The 21,403-nt window shown below is 31.8% G+C and overlaps 1 protein-coding gene across 1 annotated transcript in view; it reads left to right on the forward strand.

Moving 5' to 3' along the window:
• LOC129217508 (tudor domain-containing 6-like) overlaps nucleotides 1-21,403 on the forward strand; it is a 58,768-nt gene that overhangs the window by 27,487 nt on the left and 9,878 nt on the right. Inside the window, exons 11-13 of the mRNA XM_054851823.1 lie at nucleotides 2,076-2,220; nucleotides 7,413-7,535; nucleotides 20,089-20,256. Coding sequence (XP_054707798.1) covers nucleotides 2,076-2,220; nucleotides 7,413-7,535; nucleotides 20,089-20,256 — 436 coding nt within the window. The remainder of the gene's footprint in view (nucleotides 1-2,075; nucleotides 2,221-7,412; nucleotides 7,536-20,088; nucleotides 20,257-21,403) is intronic.

A 21,403-nucleotide genomic window follows, 5' to 3' on the forward strand; every position in this document is an offset into this window, starting at 1 on the left:
TTCCAAAATCCTAACGCATGGACGTCATTGCAAACATTCTTACTAACTCATAAACAACTGAATGTTGCCACTCATAAACAATTTAATAAACAAATAATAATTTATCTGATACTTAGTATGCCATTACTTCTACCAGGGCTTCTAGTACTATGTGTTGCCCCAAGACAGAGGAAAGCTTCCCCTACTATTTGTACTGGTTATCTCCAAATTTTCAATTTTGCCACTTACATCCCTTTGCTTCTCATTGCCTCATATGCAATTGCTTCATAGTACTGGTGTCACTCTTAAGGATAGTTCAATAGGTCATGTCATATAATGGGTCCTTGTTATATACCAACCTTACCCTTCAATGTTACATTCAAACATCGAGTAAGCAACTATCAATAGTGAAAGTGGGCGGGGTGGGGGGGCAGTCTGAACACAGTTTTATTTAATTGGTATAACAATATTAAATGAAGGAATTACTAACATTTTAATGCTCAAAAATTGCAAATTTTTGCAAGAATGTTGGACTATTTTATTAAAACTTTGTAATTCATTCCTTTAATTTTCAAGCTCAAAGGTATTTATTCGTTATTGTATAGCAATAGTTATAAAGTTATCCTTTGTTCAAATCCTACAAACATTAATGTAAATCAGAATTGCATTTTTTGTTAAAATTTGTCCTAGACATTAGATATGTTAGCCCCTGCTCCCCTACCCCGATGTTATGTACCATTTTTCACTTATTGTTTACACACACACACACCCCCGTCTTAGATTAATTATATCATTTTATCTGTTGCTGAAAAAATTTTACACTCTCATTTTATTTCTATAGTTAAAAGTATCACAGTATTGTTTATTAACTCTTCTTAAAGGGAAATTTGGTTACTAATTTTTTTAACTTAAATTCTGCAAAATAAGCTTAATGTTATTTTGGTTTTGATATTTATGAGCTTGGATATATTTATGTTGTTGACTAGATTTGGTCAACAACACACACACACAGTTGTTTGGCACACTAACATGCAGAAGTGTGTGTGTGTATTTTTTTTTTTGTAAAAAAAGTAAAAATTGATATTTTTCAGGCTAAAAGAAAAGAAAAACAAAATGCAAACATAAAAAATTATTTCAAAAAAAAAAAAAAAAAGTACCCTAATTTTATTTCTGTACATATCTGCATATAAACAGAATGAAAATCCATATATTTTGGCAGTTATAGTTTCTTTCATTCAAAAAATCATTTTTCCCCCTTCTGATGCAGCAGTTTTTGCTTAGGATTGCACAAAAATGGGCAAGAATATTGATTTTTTTTGCAAAAAACTTAGTAAAAAATGTAATGCTTCTAGGGGAATTTTTCATAAAGTCCTATTTTTGTGAATTTTAAAAAACTTTTTGTGAAATTTCTAAATGTTTACCAAAACTTATCCATCAATATAGATTAGATTTCTAGTTTGCGTACTCATTTATTAAAAAATTAGTCCATGAAAGGTTTCATTTGGTCAATCAAAATTTTGTGATGGGTCCTTTTGGTTAATCAGGTCTAATTATTATTTGATGAAAAATCCTTAAAAGGACCTCCATTTCCTCTGTCCAGACCCTTGAAAGGGAATTTAATCCATCTTACTTTACACTTACCAGTCATTTAATTAGATGTATTTTTATCTTTCAGTAAATTTATATTAGTGTTTATTTTGTTTATTTATTTATTTATTTATTTATTTATTTTTTTAAAGCTCACCAGTTTTTGCCCAAAATTTTGAACATCAAGATTTGACCCTGCTGAGGGGGCAAAAATTACATCCCCATAACAAACTTTGTTTCTTAGCACACAACTTTCTCTGCACATGTGACACAATCTTTTTATATTATTTTAAGTATTAATTGTTGCTAATGCAACAAAACTAAAAAAACATATGTTTCTCTATCAGTTTGAGAGATCTCATTCAATTGCTGAAACCGACTGTTTTAGGAGATCATTATTTTCATCCATTTAAGTTGTCATACTAACAAAAATAAATGCTTATGGCCCTTGTGTTTTGTGTATTACACTTTGTCCTTTAGAAATTTTACTTCATTATTTATTTTGTTAGAATCATGGTGTGCCTACTCCTGAAGTTGAACCTAAAATTTTCTTCTCCGACATTGAGCGTGTTCCATTTTCTTCTGGAGAACAGGATATTGTCATTTACTTTGTAGATGATGACTTTCTATTTTGTGCTCCTTTCAATGCTGAAAGTAAGTTAGCTGTTTTTTTATTTCTTCAGTTTCTAATGTATGCGTAGTATATTGATGGTATAGTACAGAAAGTGTCTGTGTTCTGCATTCAATGTGTTTTTATTTTTCTCAATATCGATGTTTTATATTTGATCAAAAACGTTTTATACTAATGAATTTACAGTCTCAGCATTCAGTTCTTAAATTCGAGGAAAATTATCTATGTATGGTGTTTTTAATGATTATAATAGTTGCTTTAAAATAATGGCTTCAGTCCCATCAGTACTTTTTCTCTGAACGGTGGAATAGTCGGCAAAAAAGGAATATATTTATTTATATACTGTTATAATACTAACAGTATTAATACCTCATTCAGACTCCCATTACTAAATGCATAATATTTGAGTAAATTTTGTAATTTAAATATATTTTGCAGATTTCCTTTTTTTTCATTCAGTTTGCTGCAAGTGCTATATATATATATATATATATATATATATATATATATATATATATATATATATATATATATATATATATATATATATATATATATATATATATATATATATACATACATACACATAATGCTTATGTGTGGCACAAAACGAGCCTTTATTTCTTTCTCTCCGTTGGCAACGATCAGCTTTGTTTACGTACCATCGTTGTTTACATGTGCTGCAGGCTTGCTTCTAACAGTGGATGTAGTTCAAGTTCTAGCTTTTGAATTCTAGCGTTAGGATTTTCATTTTAGAATGAGTGTTTAAGATCACTTGAATATAATTTACAAAGAAGAGAGCAATGGGCTTGGGAGTTTTTAGATGAAAGATCCGAGTGCAGATCGTTAGAAATGCTGCCGATAGGCTTAAGCGCGCAAATGTACGCCGTAAACCGCAAATCGCAAATCGAGTGAGTTCTGTGTTTCCAAACATATTTGTGGAATTATCATGCACTATACTGGAGAAAAGAGCTAAACTAACTTTGGTAGTAATAAAACTGGAAAAAATACTGTATTTAAAAAAAATGCTAATAATAACACTGATACTTATCCTCGAATACCACTTTTTTCATCCGATAGTAACGTGCCTTTTAAATTCAAACATAAACAGATTCCCGTTAGATTAGCTTTCCCAATGACTATATATAATGCACAGGGTCAAACTTATGATAAAATTTGTTTAGATTTGACAAAACCATTTTTCAGTCATGGACATGTTATCTCAGGCTAACATGGATATTAGGGATAATTATTATTATAGTAGGGTAGTGGAACCTTGGAACATCTTACCGGAAGAGGTGGTACTGAGCATGGGAGTAGATAGTTTTAAGAGGGCCATTGATCTTCACTGGGGATTGTAAATTGACTAGGACCAGTCTAGTTGGATCCAGAGCCTGTTGCTTCTCGTCATTTTTATATTTGTATATTTTTATGTCATGTGTAAGTCATTCAAGAGTCAGATCATTTGATTATGTCTCTGCTGTATCTGAAAACCCAGAAATTTTCAATCGTGTATGTAGAGAAGTATTATGATTTTCTTTTTTTTTATCCTTTGCAAAGCTGATGTTGTTGTTGAAAGGTTTCTCCCGTAACCATAGTGCTCACAAAAAATAAAGTTCCCTACTTACCAGGGCTGTAGAGTCGGAGGAAAAATGTCTTACTCTGACTCCAGGATTTTTAGTGACTCCAACTCCTTTACCCAAAATTAGTCTGACTCCGGCTGTGACTCCACAAATAATGGCAGAGCTGCGAATTTTTAGAGAAAATTACCAACTCTGTCTCTTGAAATTTTAAACCTTCGACTCCAACTTTTTTACCAAAAAAATGCAGGTTTTTTTTCCAACCACATTTTTAAATATATTATGTTATTCCACATAGACTAAATTTATTGGACAATTCTCATTGCAAAATATGTCACAAACAACAATGCATTGAAGTTAAGAACTGAACCACAATGACAAAGTAAAGAGACAAATTGAATTGTGAAGACCTAAAGAGCAAATCATGTCGCATAATTTTGCAAGGGTATTAATGTTAAGAACTGAACCATAGTGACAAAGTAAAGCGGATATTACTGCTAATATGTTTTCACAAAATCAGTTTGACTCTGCTTTATTTATAGTCATTAGGAAAGCTAATCTAACAGGAAATTGTTTACGTTTGAATTTAAAAGACACATTACTATCGAATGAAATAAGTGGTATTCGAGATATGATGTTAGTATTAGTGTTACAATAATCACTATTTTTTTTTGCTACAATAGTATTGTTCTCCAGTTTTATTTTTATCAGTCTTAGGTCAACTCTTTTTCTCCAGTAAAGTACATGATTATTCCGTAAATGTGTTTGGAAACACTGGTGAAATTCTCTCGATTTGAAGTACACGGTGTGCATTTGTGCACCTAAGCCTATCGGCAGCATTTTTGACCGATCTGCTTTCAGATCAGAGTTTCCGCTACGGTCGCATTTTTCGCAAAATGCGAAAAACCTATTTAAATTGCGAAAATTAAACAAGGCGTTTTCGCTTTTTTGCTCAAATAAAAAAGTACAGGAATAAAGAATTTAAAAAAACAAAACTATGCATGAAGCATGATCCGAGAGATTATTAAACAAGAACAGCGATTCTCAACTTAATCATATTACAATTCTTAGTTCAGAAAATGTTTCAGTTACTATTAAGTTCAACAGCCAGTAGAAATGTCTTTATTTGCAATCTGACCTCCTAATAAATGAATTTTTGGGCTTCATTAAATGTCGATGTTTTAGCATTTTGCTAAACTTTTTTTTCCAACTTTAGGTTTTTTGCAGAAGAAGTTTTAAACTCAGCTTAAACCCTGTTTCAGATCTTTCATCTAAAGACTCCATAGCCCACTCTCTGCTTTCTTCGTAAATTATATTCAAGTGCTCTTAAAGCCCAGTGGCTCAGTGGAAGCGCAACGCTTCAGGCCCGGGTTCATTCTCCGGGTCCGGCATGATTGACTCAGCTGTCATCCCTTCAGTGGGTCAATAAAATGAGTACCAAGCATGCTTGGTAACTAAATCCTGGGTTTTCCGCGTTAGGCTACCCTCTTAACCGGAACACCTGCCTAGCACCCTGGAGCCCTTGGTCAGAAAGAGTGAGATGAGTACAGTAGGCCTTGGCCCTCATGAGCTGGCGTGCCACTGGGTTTGGTTTTTTGACTCTTAAAACATTCATTCTAACATTTTTTTACTAAATCACAGCTTTCAGAAAATGTCAGAAGTTGCTTGCTCTTTGCAATTGTTAGACATTTTAAAACATATATCCACATATATTTTGACACTGAACATAGTATAATTAATGACCATGAAATGTTTTTAAGCTGTTTAGGCTTTCCAGTGTGTAAACATTGTAGGTTGTTTTTCACTGCAATCTCTTTTGCATTCAGTAAATATAGGAAACAAAGATTATATTATGTTTGTAACTTTAGTACAAAAATGTTCCCTTGCATACTTATCTTAAGATAATGGAATTGCAAACTTATGCTTTATCATAATCTAATGCACAAGTTGCATGTCAAAGTAATTGTCTCTTTTACATGTATGATTCATATAAAAAAAAACATTTTTTAAATACAAATAAAGCAAGACTAATACTTTGCTGACCGGTGAGCGAGCGTAGCAATCCGAAGGAACTGCGTAAGCAGGTCTGGGAATTGGTGAGCCTAAATAAACAGGGGGCGATAGCCCCCTAGTTAGACATATTTATTCAAATAAATTTGCTTTTAATCTAGTTTTATTTTTAATGTTATCTAGTTTGAAAAACATTTCCTAGGTGCTCTAACTAGGGTGTATCAATCACTGAATCACTTATTTTCAGTTCCAAGCACAAAAGCAAAAAATTTTATAAAAATTATTCTTTTAAATCTGTATTCATATTTTAATGTTTGGTTCTTAAAGTATAAATATGCATCAGGTACTTATTCTTTCGCATTATTAACTCGCGAGAACTCGCACCGTTATTCGTCACACAAGTATTCGCGCGGGGTCGAAAACGACCCCAGTATTTTTTTTTCTTCCTTTTAATTTTTGCACAAATTCTTTATTTTATTTTATTTGTTTATGTTTCTCCACCAACAGAGACTTCTACAATAATTATTTTTTTTATTTGAAATGCATAAAGAAAGATTTTTATGAATTATGCTATGCACGAAAAAAAAATGTTTTAAATGTTAAACAATGCATAAAAAATACTTTTCCTAGCTTTTACAATGTTTTTAAGCATATTTATGACACATTTTTCAACAACTTTTTCAAAACGTTTACACATTTTTATTCCTATTTCAGTTAGTATTCAGTTAGCAAAAGTTGTACAAAAAATATAGAATACCTAAAGAAACTTACTTACAGTTGTTGCAAACAATATTTTGATGTTCTTTGCATGCATAATTTTTGCTCAATACCCAAATGTGTTGACATTTTTTGTCTTTATTTCTTGGGCACAAAGCACACCTGAATCGACCCGAAACTTTGGCCTTTTTAGTTGGGGGTTCTTCACTAACAACACGGTTTGCTTTTTTTTCTTCAACTAAACACAATGCAAGCTTTTTTAAAAAATGTCTTCGGTTCTTATATTCCACAGGAGGGTCCTTTTTGGACAGCAGTATTATCCGTGGGTTTATAGCAGCAACATTCAGAATGCAAAAAAATACTACCATGGGCCATCGTTAGTTATCCTTGTCGTGGTGTAGGATGCTGCCATTTGATCAACAACATCCACTGAGCACTTCGGGGCTTCTTCATTATAAATGTTCCGTTTAGAGAATTTTACTGACGTCACTACTCGTGCAGGGTCGAAAAAGACCCCACTCGCAAAAACCCCCTTGTTTACAAGAATTGAAAGGAGATAAGAAAATTCCAACCACACCCACACATCAATCAAAGACACAATCCCAGCTACTCAGAAAATGATTTCTTTATCTGTCCATGAAATTCCAAGAAATGGAAACAAAAAATGGCTGGGGTTGTTTACGACCCCGTGCCAGCTCTTGCGAGTTAATCTGACGAAGAAGATACTTTAAAGTTATGATTAGTTATTTTTGTTATTACCGAGTTAGTTTCGGCAGTTTTGAAACATTAGTTGCAATTTAATGTAGAGAAGTACTGACCTTAGAAATATACTTTTTAAAGATTTTTTTAATGAATTAATAAAATTCCAATAACTTTTTTTATTGTTCACTACAATATTGTATTTTTAGATATTGCTCTGAATATGGATTTAATCAAAAAGATGACAGAATATTGTGAAAACCTACCTGTTTCTACTTATGATGATTCATCCTTGCCAGAGGAGAATGAGATTGTTTTAGCAAAATATGCTGGTAATTATTTGTGTAAAACTAATATAACAGGAATTTTAATAATTTATATCTAAAAGCATGTTTTGTTTGAAAGTTAATTGTTTAATTTTAAACTTCAGCTACAGTTTTTGGCAACAGTTGACACGCATAATAGCATTTGTTTTCTAATTGTTGGACAAATTTTTTTAAAAATTGATCTGTAAAGTATGATGCTCATAAAAAAAATGTAGTTTTCTTTCAACAACAATCTAAGTTTTTACTTTTTAGATTTTTCTAAAGTAAAAAAATAGTCGATTTATTAAAGCAAGTCTTCAATAACTTTCTGGTTTAATTTTAGAAGAGTGCACTATCACTCATGGGTTGTAGGTTATTTTCTTGTTAATTTTTGAAACATTTCTATTTATCCAAATATTTAAAGTTGGAAGTGTATATATATATATATATATATATATATATATGTATATATACATATACATACATACACACAGTCGTCCCTCGCTACTTCGCGCTTCGACTTTCACGGTTTCACTAAATCGCGGTTTTTGCTGTTTTTTTTTTCAATTATAGCAAAGAGCCTTTTTAATGTTCTCGTGTAAACTTTTTCTTCCAAGAGAATTACCTTACTTAAAAGACATAACTTGTAAGCTCTTAGGGACTGAAGTTGTACTAGTTGAGGGAGTGGAGGTTTAAAATCGCCAAAGAAAGTTTATCTCAATTTAACCTTAAACGCTAACTGCAAAGTATAAATCACTGTATTATTACTAGGGGATAAATTCATCTCTAATGGTGTTCAACTACGTACTGCTAGCTTTTTAAACTATATGCGTAATACCTTTGATGAGGATAAATGTAGAGGAAGAAAGGGGCATATACGGTCACAAACTGGAAATTAATTCATCATTGAACAAGTTGAAGTTGAGCTATTTCCATAGGTTAGTAGTAGTGTGTAAGAACTGCATGTGTGTGTACTTTATTTCCCAATAATTAATTTGATATCGATTCTGTCTAATATATCTCGTTTTCTCATATTTTGTGCAATATATATATTAAGTAATACAAATGTAATGTTGGATAAAGGTGCTGTTTCATGTCTAGTCCCCTAGTAGGGGACCCTAACTATGTTAAAAACCTATTTGAATTGTTGTCAGTAAGTTTTATGCCCTCTAATTAGGAAAATATTCAGTTTATAAATGCAGAATCCTACTTCGCGGAAATTCAGTAATCGTGGTGAAGTCTGGAATGAATTAACCGCGATAAACGAGGGTTAACTGTATATCTATAAATTTACCATGCATGTCCACGTAATCACGAAAGTATCCACTAAGAAAGGATTTTTTTGAAATATCAATTAGTTCAGGAGAAATTAATTAAAACCCCTTAATTTCTGTGAAATTAAAACTTGTAATTGAATTTTAAATCCCTTATTTTCGCAGGCTTTCCTCCATTCAAATCATTATTCAGTACTTCATCTCAACTTTTGGTCGATAGTGAATCTTAAATTTGATATTGTTTTTGTTTCTCACGTGATTCTTCGAGGCTTTTCTCAAGTCAAATAATAATGTTTCTGGCTTTCATTTTTTCAAAACTGGAAACGAAGTTTTTAAGAACATCATCACAAATAAAATACATAAAGCATTTAAGTTTTATTTCACATTGTAAAAGTAAATGATAACAAGTGATTGTCTTAAATTAGAAATTAAAAAAAACCCTGACTGAGTCGCAAAGTAGAATCGAAAGAGAAAATTGAAAATTCTTTTAAAAGTCTTATGCTATTACAAATCAATTGCGAATATTTTATTTGTTAACAAATAGAAACTGGCAACAGATAAAAATTTTAAATCATTGCTTTTAATTTCCTTGCTGGCCAACAATGAATTCAGTTACCAATCGCTTGAATAAAGGCTTAGCCGTACTTAAAACCTGCTTTAAAAACATTATAATTTGAATTCTATATAACATGCAAGTTCTAAGCACATTCTATCAGACGCAGAAAAAAACTCTTGATTTTGGTACTGAATTTTTACAATTTAAATGTGTTTTCACTGCAAAAATCGCGAAAAAGCGTTTAAAGGTTTTTAACTAATATCTTCGTTAATTAATGACATCCAAAGACGCAACCTAGCTAAGGACTGATCAACTCTCCTTTCGAACAAATTTTTTTTTTTTTTTTTTCAAAATCGATCCATTCCTTTAGCTGCTCGAGTGCCTCCGGCAGACTCACAGATACACACATACAATATCAATGTCCTGAGATAACATATATATACTAGCATTCCTGCACCTGGCATTGCTCGAGTAAAGAAAATCGCAACAAAACATAAATTTGAAAAAGGAGCCAAGTTAGGTCGAAATGAGGTTCTGGGTAGACTATATCACTGACAAAAAAAGAGTTAGGATCTAAACGGTTACCAAGTTCCATAGCAAGTTTCTCATAGATGTTGGACTTTTCCATGTTCTTCACTTCATTGAGAAAACAATTTTTTACTTTCTTTGATAATGGATTTTAAACTTGCAGCAAGTTTAAGCATGGCCCCACTGAATACTTAACGGCCGTGGCAATCGCTGAAACTCATGGCAACAAAGAGGGCGCCACTGGCTACCCCTGTTTTTGTTTCCACTTGGCGTGATTGTGAGCGTTGGCGCTTTGGCATCTGTGAATACGTGATTTCTCGACTTATTATCGGGCGTACGTCATTTGACGAAAATTTTAATTTCAAAAGAAGGAATGAAGAGAAAAAGTGCTGAATAAACATTGTATTACAAAGGTGAAGAGCATTTCTTATTGTTATTTTAATATCATATCAAAAATTACGTGTAATAAAAATTTTTAACTGAACACAGAAAATATATGATTTTTTTTTTTTAAATATTAATGCGTAATTCTTAATATATTTTTTCAAACTTTTTTTTTTTTTTTTGAAAGCTTTGCAAATAATTTTCAAATTTTTTATTGAAAATTACCTGGGGTTTCCTTTTTGGATACAACAGTTTTACGATTGATAATATATGGCAGGCAGCTCCCATTTCTAATTTTACATGCTCATTTACATGAGAATTTTTTCTGCTCAATAAATTACATCGAAAAAAAAAAAAAAAACACGCTCCGCAATCTGTAAATACATTCATTTTTCAAAACTTGAGAGGGTCATTCATTGCCCCTTTTGACCCTGATGGGGATTAGAGGGAGGGGGGTATAGGAATTTACGTTGACAATTGCCATTCTTTTCGCTCGTAATGTAGTGTATATTTTACAACGAACAGAATCTAATTAAAAATGTACGAACAGGCCCGACATTTACAAATTCGCGGGGGGGGGGGGGGGCGAAGGTTTTGTGTAGGGGAAAAACAACAAAATACGAGCTAAATGCCTAATTTTAGTATGTTTGTAAAATTTAGGGGTGTCATAATTGCCTCCTCCCCACCGTGATATCCCCACTTGACAGGCCTGGTTAGGAATATTCTTTTTCAAATGAAGAAGAACAATAGAAAAGTTAAAAATATCATGGCAATTTAAGAAAATGAACCATTAACATAATTTTAAAAACATTTAAAATCAGAGTGTGACTAATACATGGTTCTACGACGGGTCCGTGGTTCTCGCACCAATATTGTACGGACACCAAAATAATGTCATTTATCTATTTCCCCTTCCATTTTTAGCACATCTCATGTTATAATAACTTTAGTGTAGATTTTAGTAGTATATTAGTGCACAATACGCATAGAGATGCACAAACGCTTAGTGCACAAGAGCTATTTCGAAAAAGTGCAGATTTTTTTTTCTTACAAAAGGAAATTCATAGCATAATCAAAAAATAAATAAAAATAACATGGAGCTAGAAAAAACTTTCATTTTCCCGAAGCTTAGTTTTTAATTAATTTTTTTAAATATCCGATTTTGAAAATAAGGCGTGGTCTTTATGACGTCACAAATGATGTACTTTGGCGCATTTGTCTACCGCGTTTCTACGTTATGATGATCGAGAAGCGAATTACATATTGCACTCTACGCTTACTATCAATCATATAGTTGCCAACACTTGTGAGTAAAGAAACTAATTGAATATTGTGCTCTGTGAGTGGCATCAGTGAATGGCATTTCATCAATTGTGATGTCATCGACTGAAGCGTAAACAATGAAAGTGCACCGATTAATGCATTTTTTTTTGTATATTAAACAGTCAAGTTATTTTAAAAAATGATCAGATCCTATGATTTTAAAAATGTTCTTTCAAAAAAAAAAAAATCCCTTAAAATTTCGGAAACGACCCTGTTGCTTCACACGCTTTGAGCATTAAAAATATGTATATATACACACCCCATCCTCTTTTTATGCGGTGAATAGGGACCGCATAAAAAAATCGTGTAAAAAAAATGCTTGAAACTTCACCAGTAGCCTTAAAAAGTTTTCGCAACTGAGTTAAAAAATATTTTTTTATGCGGTGGATAGGGACTGCATAAAAAAAGTCTCACGTAGAAAATACCCAAAATATTATATTTAAACGAAATCAAAATAAACCAAGCGATGATAATTTTGCCGACTCCCGAAAAATTTCCCGAATTAAGAAATTTTTGGAAAGTCACAGTGACTTCCCATCGGATGCCCCTGTCGACCCTTGATGATACTACCAAGCACTCGTTTGATAAATAATTTTCGCTCGTTTTATAAATAATTTTTATAAACTACACAAAAAAAAGTCCGCACAAAAACAGGTTTGGGTGTACACACACACATCAGAAGGCGCACAGACCGGAGAGCGTTCACTTTAGCTCAGGTTCTATCCCCACCCCCAGGCTCCCACCTTACCTATAGCATCCCAGGTGCTATTACTTCAATATATTTTTCAATTGTTATAAAGTGTTCACGCAGTAAATAATTTTTATGATAAAGGTCAGATTCGGCCACAAAATATTTATCTTACTTACGGCCTCGTATTAACTATTCTAAAAAATCAGCAGTAATATTATGACGGGTGCAAATTTCTTGGTCATTTCCATTTTATTCCATTTGTAGAAACAAGAAACCCAACGAGTAGGATCCTATCGCAATTCATGATCGTGAATAACTTAATTCGAACTCATCAAGCAGCCAAAATTCAAATTATTATTATTTTTTAAAATTTATTTTTAACATTTAACAAATACATGCAATAGGTAAAGAAACTCCTCAAATATCTACACATGAATTTGTGAAACTATTTTTTTTTTTAAAATGGGGAACAGATTATTTTACAAAATATCAACACTGTTGATATTTTGTAAAATAATCTGTTCCCCATGTAAAATAAACTCTCCCCTGCTAGGATTTCGTAAAATCCTAGCAGGGGAGAGTTCCGTACAAAATTTATTTTGTCCTTGCAAAAGCAAAACAATGATATGATTTTTTTTAATTGCCATTTCTATGATATTTTTAAACATACATTCGATTTGCGATAGCTCGAATGTAAAAAGACCGACGGAAAACTTCGACTTATCGAAAGGTTGACTTAACGATAGTTTTGTTTTTTGATATTTTAATATTAAAAACCATCGAATACTTTAATTAATATGTACATATAACAGACAAAATTACAGAACTTAAGTTTTTTAGCACAATATGCACAGTTTAATCAAATGTATTGATAGAAAAAAATCAAAATCATGCTGGAACCGCTTGAATAGAGCTGATTCTACTTCAGGAAATGTGCACATCTTCATTCGTTTCAAATTCGGATTGCAAGTGAAGGTAAAATAATTATTCTCCCGTAGTCACTTCTTTTTTTTTTCTTTTTCTTTTTCTTTTTCTTTTTTTTTTTTTTTCGTTCTTTCGAAATAATTTCGAGTAATCTTGGAAAAAACTTCGAGTTGAAAGAAGTTAACTTCGAGTTATTTAGAATAATTAGAATGGAATTAAAGACTAAGTTGTCAAGACTTGATAAAAATTTCGAGTTATAGTAATATTCGATTTATCGGACTTTGAAGTATCGCAAATTTACTGTACTTTTAAGAAAATTAAAATATTTAGCAATGTAAAATCCTGTAAACATTGAATTCGTCATAAAAACTATTTTCTACACTTTAAGCATGAATGAGAAAGGAGCTTTGAACTAGAAACTTTGCAGGAAATTTGATCGCCAAGTTTGGCGAAAATTAGGATATGAATTTTCTGTTGGAAAAATAAAATACACACACACAGTAGACCGTCAAGTATCCGCAGGAATCTAAGATCTGCGTACAAATTTTGTAATCTTGTTCTAATAGTATAGCATTAGGAGCAGCTCTAAATATCTAGCATTTCTTAAAATAAAAAAAAGTGTGGGGGGAGGGGGGTAATTTTCCGTGATAGGTACGTAGCGGAGCATTTTTTAATCTGGCGATAAGTTTCAATTTTATTTATTGTCGGGGACTATTTCAAGTTACATATGAAGTATTTATTTGGCGATACCATAAACTATTTTGTCTTTTTCAAAGACTTGTAAGCGAAGCGATAAGCCCTAGAAACAAGATCTAAAAGTCCATTAAAATAAAAAATAATCCTCTGAATAATTATGTTTCTCCATTAAGCGTAAAATAATCCATCAAATGATACACAAGCTATAAATGAACATGTAAAATTAAATTAAAAGAAATTGCCTAACCAACTTTAGATCCACCATTTACGCATTAAATAATCAGCTAAATAACTTTACAAATTCGATTCGAATTGGTTTTTACGGTATATTTCTGAGCATCTTGCGAAATATTGATGTTTGTTACATGTTCCATTTATTAATTAAAATAAACAAGCTTTGAAACTTGTCGTTGATTGGTGGATGCAACCGTGGCTTGTGGTGCCTCCTTGCGGTCAGAATGGGCAAATATGAAGTTTTGAAGTTTTTCCATCTAGTGTGGCCATGTTCAAGTGCAGAAATAGTTGCCCCGGTTTAACACAAGAAAGTCAAAAATTGTCAAGGCCTGGTAAGCGCCAGCGCATTCAGTGGGGCCATGGTTTAAGTCATCAGTGTTTTTTTTTTTTTTTTTTCAGACTCAGGGTTCGTACGCCCTTGAAAAACCTTGAAAAGTGCTTGAAAAAAAAAGTTCATTTTCAAGTGCTTGAAAACCTTGAAAAAGTTTTAAAACCTTGAAAAAGTTTCTTAGTGCTTAAATTCTCTCAAAAATTAACGAATTGTGCTTAGAAGTTTTAAAAAAGTATTTCACCAATGCAATTTTCTGAACATGTATTCAGTATGCAACATCGCGAAAAATTGCTTCCGTGTTTGGGATTTCAATCCTTTTGCATCTTGTAAATATTTTGATGTTTTTTACAACCGAAAGATATTTTGACATATGGTACCTTAGATTAGTTTATTTTTTGTTTAATTTCATTAATTAACAAAGAAATTAATTTGGGAACCATGACAACATTGAACTTACTCGGGTTTCACGGAAAATTGCTCTTGTGTTTGAAATTTCAATCTTTTTGCATCCTGCAAATATTTAAATATTTTGGCTAATCAAATGTTAGTTTCGCATATGCTACCTTAGATTAATATATTTTTTGTTTAATTTTAATAAAAATCAAATAAATTTATTTCATGGGAAACATGCCACGTCGAACGAACTAAGACTTTGCAAAAAATTGCTTTTCGTGTTTGAAATTTCAATCTTTTTGCATCTTGCAAATATTTAAATATATTCACTAATCAGATGTTATTTTCATATTTGCTACCGTAGATTAGCATATTTTATGTTTAATTTCAGTAAAATATAAGTTTATTTTATGGGAAACATGACAACATTAAACTTAATTCGCAAAAATTTGCTTCCCTTGTTTGAGATTTCAATCCTTTTGCATTTTGTAAATATTTTTATATTTTTGGCAATTAGTTGTTATTTTGACACTGCTACATCAGATTTGCTCATTTTATGTTTTATTTTAATAACTAAAGAGTTAAAGAATTTATTACCTTGGTCTTGTTTAATTATTTGCTTATTTATTTTTGCAATTTTGAATGATTATCTTTACCTAATTTTTGGTCATAATAGATTTTTTTTTTAAAAATTTAAATTTCAGCAGTTGAGCACCTAACAAATTAACTTAAAGTTTGTATTTTAAATATAAAGTTGATTTATATAATTTTATTTATAAGTACATCATTTTTTTATGTCTGCTAAAATAAATAAGGTGTATAACAGGGGTGGTTGTGTTATGATTATTCACTTGAAATCCAGTAGTGTTCGTTTTTATGCTTTTACCTTCCTATATCTCCAATTTTCCCCTTTTCCTCAAATGTTCAAAATTACTACTTTATTAAGGTTGTGGGTGCTTGGAGCTTACTGAAAGAGGCTTTAATCAGCAAAGGGGTAGATAGTTTAAGGAGGGTCATTCATCTTCATTTGGATCTAATAAATTGACCGGTACCAGCCTAGCTAGGCCCAGTGCCTGTTGCTGGTTATCAACAGGCAGTGGGCAATGGGCATGGTATTTCTATACAGAATATTTCGACTTAATAAACTATTTTATGAATTGTATGCATAGCAAAAATTATTTTTGTACATATGTAGATTCAAGTAATAGGGGTTTTAGTTTTAAAAATTATTCCCCCCCCCTCGCCCCATTTTGCTTTTTGAAACTTTCAGGTAATTTTTTATGAACTCACAAATCACCTGAATATTATTGCCTTTCTAAATTTAAATTCTAATTTCAACAATAACCCATTTTTTTCCCAAAATAAAACTACTTTTGTCATAATATATGTCAACTTCTTGTGAATCTTTTCAATTTCGAAATATGGCTCTATAAATCTGAACTTGCACATTTATTGTCTATTGCAAGTTAATCAATGAAAGCTGAATAGGCTCAAGTTTGCATTCAGAGTATTTATCACTGCTTAAGCTGCTTTTGTATATTTTGAGGTGTAGAGACTGGACTGTGGACTTCAGAACTTTCATAAACTTTTCTTACTTCCTAATTTTTAAATTTACTTGAGGACAGTTGAAATGCCTTATTGGCTGAACAGCTAATAAATACATACGAATAATTGATTTGCATACTTATAAATGATTTGCAAACCTAATATTATTAGAACCTAATAGTGCAAACTGAAATAACTTTCTGGGTAGTGTTTTTGTCCTAACCGCACTTATATTGTAATAAACCACTGTATAGATATTGGAAATAAATGTTGAAATCGGGGGGGGGGGGAGTAACTTCAAAAACTCCTCTCTGGCAATGCCATTGAACTTGGGTATTTTAGTTTCTTCCCATAAAAGTTAAAAGCACTTATGAAAGTTTTTTTTTAAAGTATTAATTTGCTGATTCTAGAAAATATACAAACCTCTGACTGCTGCAACCTTTAAAAAACCCCAAAATTAAACCTCTTGGTATCTGCTTCTCTTTATGACCAAACTTTTCAAAATTTTCAGAAAAACTTTCAACGCAGTAGATCTTTCATCAAATCGTCTCTCGTTGTAGAAAAAGCAATTTTGTTTTCCTATACTTTTTGTATTATTGCCTTATTTCTATGCGTTTGTAGTAAATGAAATCTGCATACTATATTTTTAGTACAAATTTATGATATTGCCTTGAAAACAACATTTTTTACCTTGAAAAGTACTTGAAAAGTGCTTGAATTTTTTTCTGCCTAAAGGGTATGAACCCTGAGACTTGCCAAGTTTTAAATCTAATATCGAAGAAAGTAAAAAAATTGTTTTCTCAATGAATTGACGAACATGGAAAAGTCCAACATCTATGCGGAACTGCTATGGAACTTGGTAACCGTTTAGATCTGAACTCTTTTTGTCAGTGACACCGTCTACCTCAAACCTCATTTCAAATGAATTTGGCTCTTTTTTCACATTATGTTTTGTTGGGATATCATTACTTTTTGAAAAGCTAAATCAAAGGTTATGTTCTAATTTCGACAGTCAAATGTAAAAGCTTGTGCAAATATATGATTTTCAATTTCCCCTGCTTTTGTGGTGCACTGTTTTTTTTATTAGTAGTTTTGACAATATTTCAATAACTGAGGACTTGGCATGATCGCTAGTTTTGGGCAATAATCGTCTGTTTTTGTCATTTATCAGCAAGGTCAAAGTACGCTAGCTCTTGGTCTTTGGCGTCCTCAAATTTGAGGACAATTGGGAAAGTTGCTAAGACTCTTAATTCTCAAAGTCTGTCTGGAATTTTTTTATTGTCCCAGGAGGATCATAACGTAGATCGTAAAATATGCAGAATTGGCGAAAATATTTCTCATGTTGAAATTATTGCTGCCGTTTTTGCTCCTCCTGTAATTTTACACTTAATTGAGATTTAAAGTTTTTAAATAACTTGATAAACTTCAAGGCTGGTTATTTTTAATTTTAAAGGCTTAGTTCTAGATTTGCAAGTTTAATTATTTGATGGATCATTTTTCATTTTAATGGAACTTAAAGTATTATTTAAAACCACATTTTGGGTAGAAATTAAATAGTTAATTTAAAACTTAACCTTGTTTTGGCAACATTTGACGAGCTCATTTGTTTTGATTTATTTGGCGACCAGTTTGAAATTGCGCAGTGAAGTGAACAAGTTGTGATGCTCATGAAAAATTGCTTAGTTTTTTGCTATTTTAATGTAGTTTGACTTTTTAGAATTTTCTTTTCACATATGCATGAAAATCTTTGTGTCAAATTTCAAGTATGTGATACAGTTGGAAGTTCGTAATCAATTTGATGAGTGAGTCGGTGAGTCAGTATAAAAAATGGCATTTTTCAGATCTTAATAATTCCATAACTATAAGAGGTATAGTCATGAAATTTAGGAATTTAAATCTTCTAGGCAGCCCCATTAGACATACAGGAATTCAAGAATATAGGTCTAATAGTTTTTGAGAAATGAGAGGGTCAAAAGTAGCTTCGAATGGTTCGTGTAAGATACACACTGGCAAATGCATTGCATGATTTCCGAACTTGGCTGACACACTGCCGTGTGTGCCAAGGCACTAGAGTGCCACAGACAGATACACAGACAAGTCAAACTTATAACACCCTTCCTTTGTGTGCAGGGCTAAAAATCAATGTCCTGAGACAACATATATAAACTAGCATTCCCGCCCCTGGCATTGCTCGAGTAAAGAAAATCAATACAGTCGAACCTCCATATATCAAAATTTTCTATATATCGAAATCCCAGCAAATTTCTATGTTCATTACGTAGAAAAATTGTTTCTAAATATCGAAAAAATCTCTATGTATCAAAATTTATTTGAGACATTCGTAGATTTTTTTTTCCACTTCAGACTGTTTGTCTCATGAAAAATGAAGGTTTGGGGAGAATATTATGTTAACTAAATGTTGCTACAAAACTCAGAAGGAATCTGGTGTTGAAGGGTCACACCCCCAGATAGGTCGTTGTTCCGTTCTGGTGTTCTTAAATTCCCCCAAGTTTATTTCAAATCTAAGTTGTAACCAGTAACACTGTAAAATCAGTTTCAAGTTATCCCTTTTATCTGTTGATTGTCATTCCTAGTCTTTTTATCTTCAGCAGAAATCATTCAAGTTAGATTGATTTTTTTTTCTTTTCTATCGATTACATTGTCAAAACAAAACTCTCCTAATGCTGCGGATCAAGTTAATTGCTGAAGAATAAAGATGTATGATGGTGCAAAAATGTAATTTCTGTTAATTTTTTATCTATCAGCTTTCATTTAATCCGATGCTCGTATAAATTAGAAATTGGGTTGCATACATAAAAATTAGCTTTAATTTTAGTATTTTAGGAGATTTGTACGATAAAATAATGTTTCTATGTATCGAAATTCCTATGTAGCGAATTTTTTTCCGGCAATTTGCTACTTCAATATATGGAGGTCCAACTATACTTTAAAAGGATCGGTTAAGGACAAGGATATATATATATATATATATATATATATATATATAGAGAGAGAGAGAGAGAGAGAGAGAGAGTTCATAGGAGCCCCGGGACTCTCCCAAAATTAGAAAAATGTTGGTAATAAGTAATTATTATATGGGATTTTCGTAACTAGGTATACCAAGCACTGTTACCCCCCTGCTAATTCCATTACCCGAACAATGCCGGGTACGGGAATGCTAGTATATACATTAATATGTATATATACTTAATTTTAATTGCCTTAATCTTCAACTTATTTTCTTTATATTTTTCTGTTAAAGCAATTTTTTAATTCAATTTAACTTAGGTTTAAAATATTTTAGTGTAACTTACATGTAAATAGTTTTGGGTTTGATAACTGAGGGAGTGAGAAGCAAAGTGATGCAAGTGGACTATTTTAAGTTTCGAGTAAAACACGTTTACGGATTAGATCCTAGGTAAGCTTTGCTTGAAATTGTTTTCTAAATCATGCTGTACAGCAGCACCTACCAGGACTACTAGTACAATCTCTTGCCCCAAGACAGAGGAGAGGTTCACCTACCATGTGTACTGGTTATCTCCAAATTTTTAATTTTGCCACTTGCATCCCTTTGCTCCTCACTGCCTCAATTGTATTTGCATATTAACATCTATTGTTATGCTTTAAAACATAATTTTATTTTGATGCATTGAGTCTGCACTAAATAATGCTATATGGTTATTGTTATAATTTTGAAATAGAGGATGGACAGTGGTACCGAGGAGCAGTGATTGGAAAGAAGGGTTCACACTGTGTTGTATATTTTGTGGACTTTGGTAACACAGAAACACTTCATAAAGATTGTCTGAGAAAAATGCCAAAGCAGTTTATGTCTTTGAAATTTCAAGCATACATATGTGAATTGACAGGTATTTTAAGTGTTTTGAAAAATAATAATTATTATTTTGAAAACTATTGAAAACAAATTTTCTGTCCTTTTTTAATGAATCACAAGGGTATTTTAAATTGTAATACCACATTCTCACTGTAATATTTTATGTTCCTAAAGTAAGAGCTGTTTGGTCACATGAAAAAACATGCTCACAAAAAACATATTTTATTGCAAATTTAGTTATCTACAAACTTACTCTGCATAATCTCCCTTCACTTCTAGGCATTTTTCGTCCCACTGTACAAGCTTCTTTAACCCCTCTGCATTGACGCTTGCTGCTTGAGTATTTCTAGTACCCACCTTGCATGCAATTTTCGGTATCTAAGGTTTCCTGTGACAATATTGTAGACTGTAGTTCATCTAAGTTGAGGAAATTGTTTAGCTAGGTCTAGAGATGAAAACAGGCGGAAAAAACCCGGGAAATTTCCGAAAAAAAACGGAAAAAACTTTTTTCTGAAGGAGTAAATTTCCACTTCAGAAAAAATGAATTTTTTCTTTTCAGGGTTTTAATTGGAATTTTCAGCAAAAAGTGATTAGAAATTTCTCACACTTAAATTCTGATGGAACCCCCCCCCCCCCCCCCCGTTTAATGTTGAAATACTGTCTAACATTAATGAAAGTTGTTGTATGACAATATAATTTGCATATAGATTTAAAAATTATTTAATAATACTTTTTACAAAAAAGCTTAAACTAATAACCTTAGTGAAGAATTTATTTTCCTTCTTCATAAAACAAACAATCATAACTTTAATCAAAACTATGTTTCTGCTGATTGCGCGAACCAAATGTACAAGGTGCGGCAAAAAAAAAAAAAAAAAAAAAAAAAAAACGGGCGAGCAATTTTCCAAGAAACTCTATTAAAAACAAATAAATTTACAAAACACAAAAAATAATAATAGAAGACCTTTAGCAATCAATAAATTTAATTGGTTTCAAACTAGCAGCCTTTTGCAGTAATACAGAGATGAAGCTGCTTATTGAAATTTTCATTCAAGGGCAGCAAGTTTTTTAATCAATCCTATTCCCTATAAAGCAATTGGTTTAGAAAGTCCAAACTTATGCGTAGTTTAGGGTAGACCTTTGACTTTGAAACAGGCCATACAGTGTAATAAATGGGATTG

Source organism: Uloborus diversus, chromosome 1, assembly GCF_026930045.1.
Source record: "Uloborus diversus isolate 005 chromosome 1, Udiv.v.3.1, whole genome shotgun sequence".
Classification (NCBI taxonomy): domain Eukaryota; kingdom Metazoa; phylum Arthropoda; class Arachnida; order Araneae; family Uloboridae; genus Uloborus; species Uloborus diversus.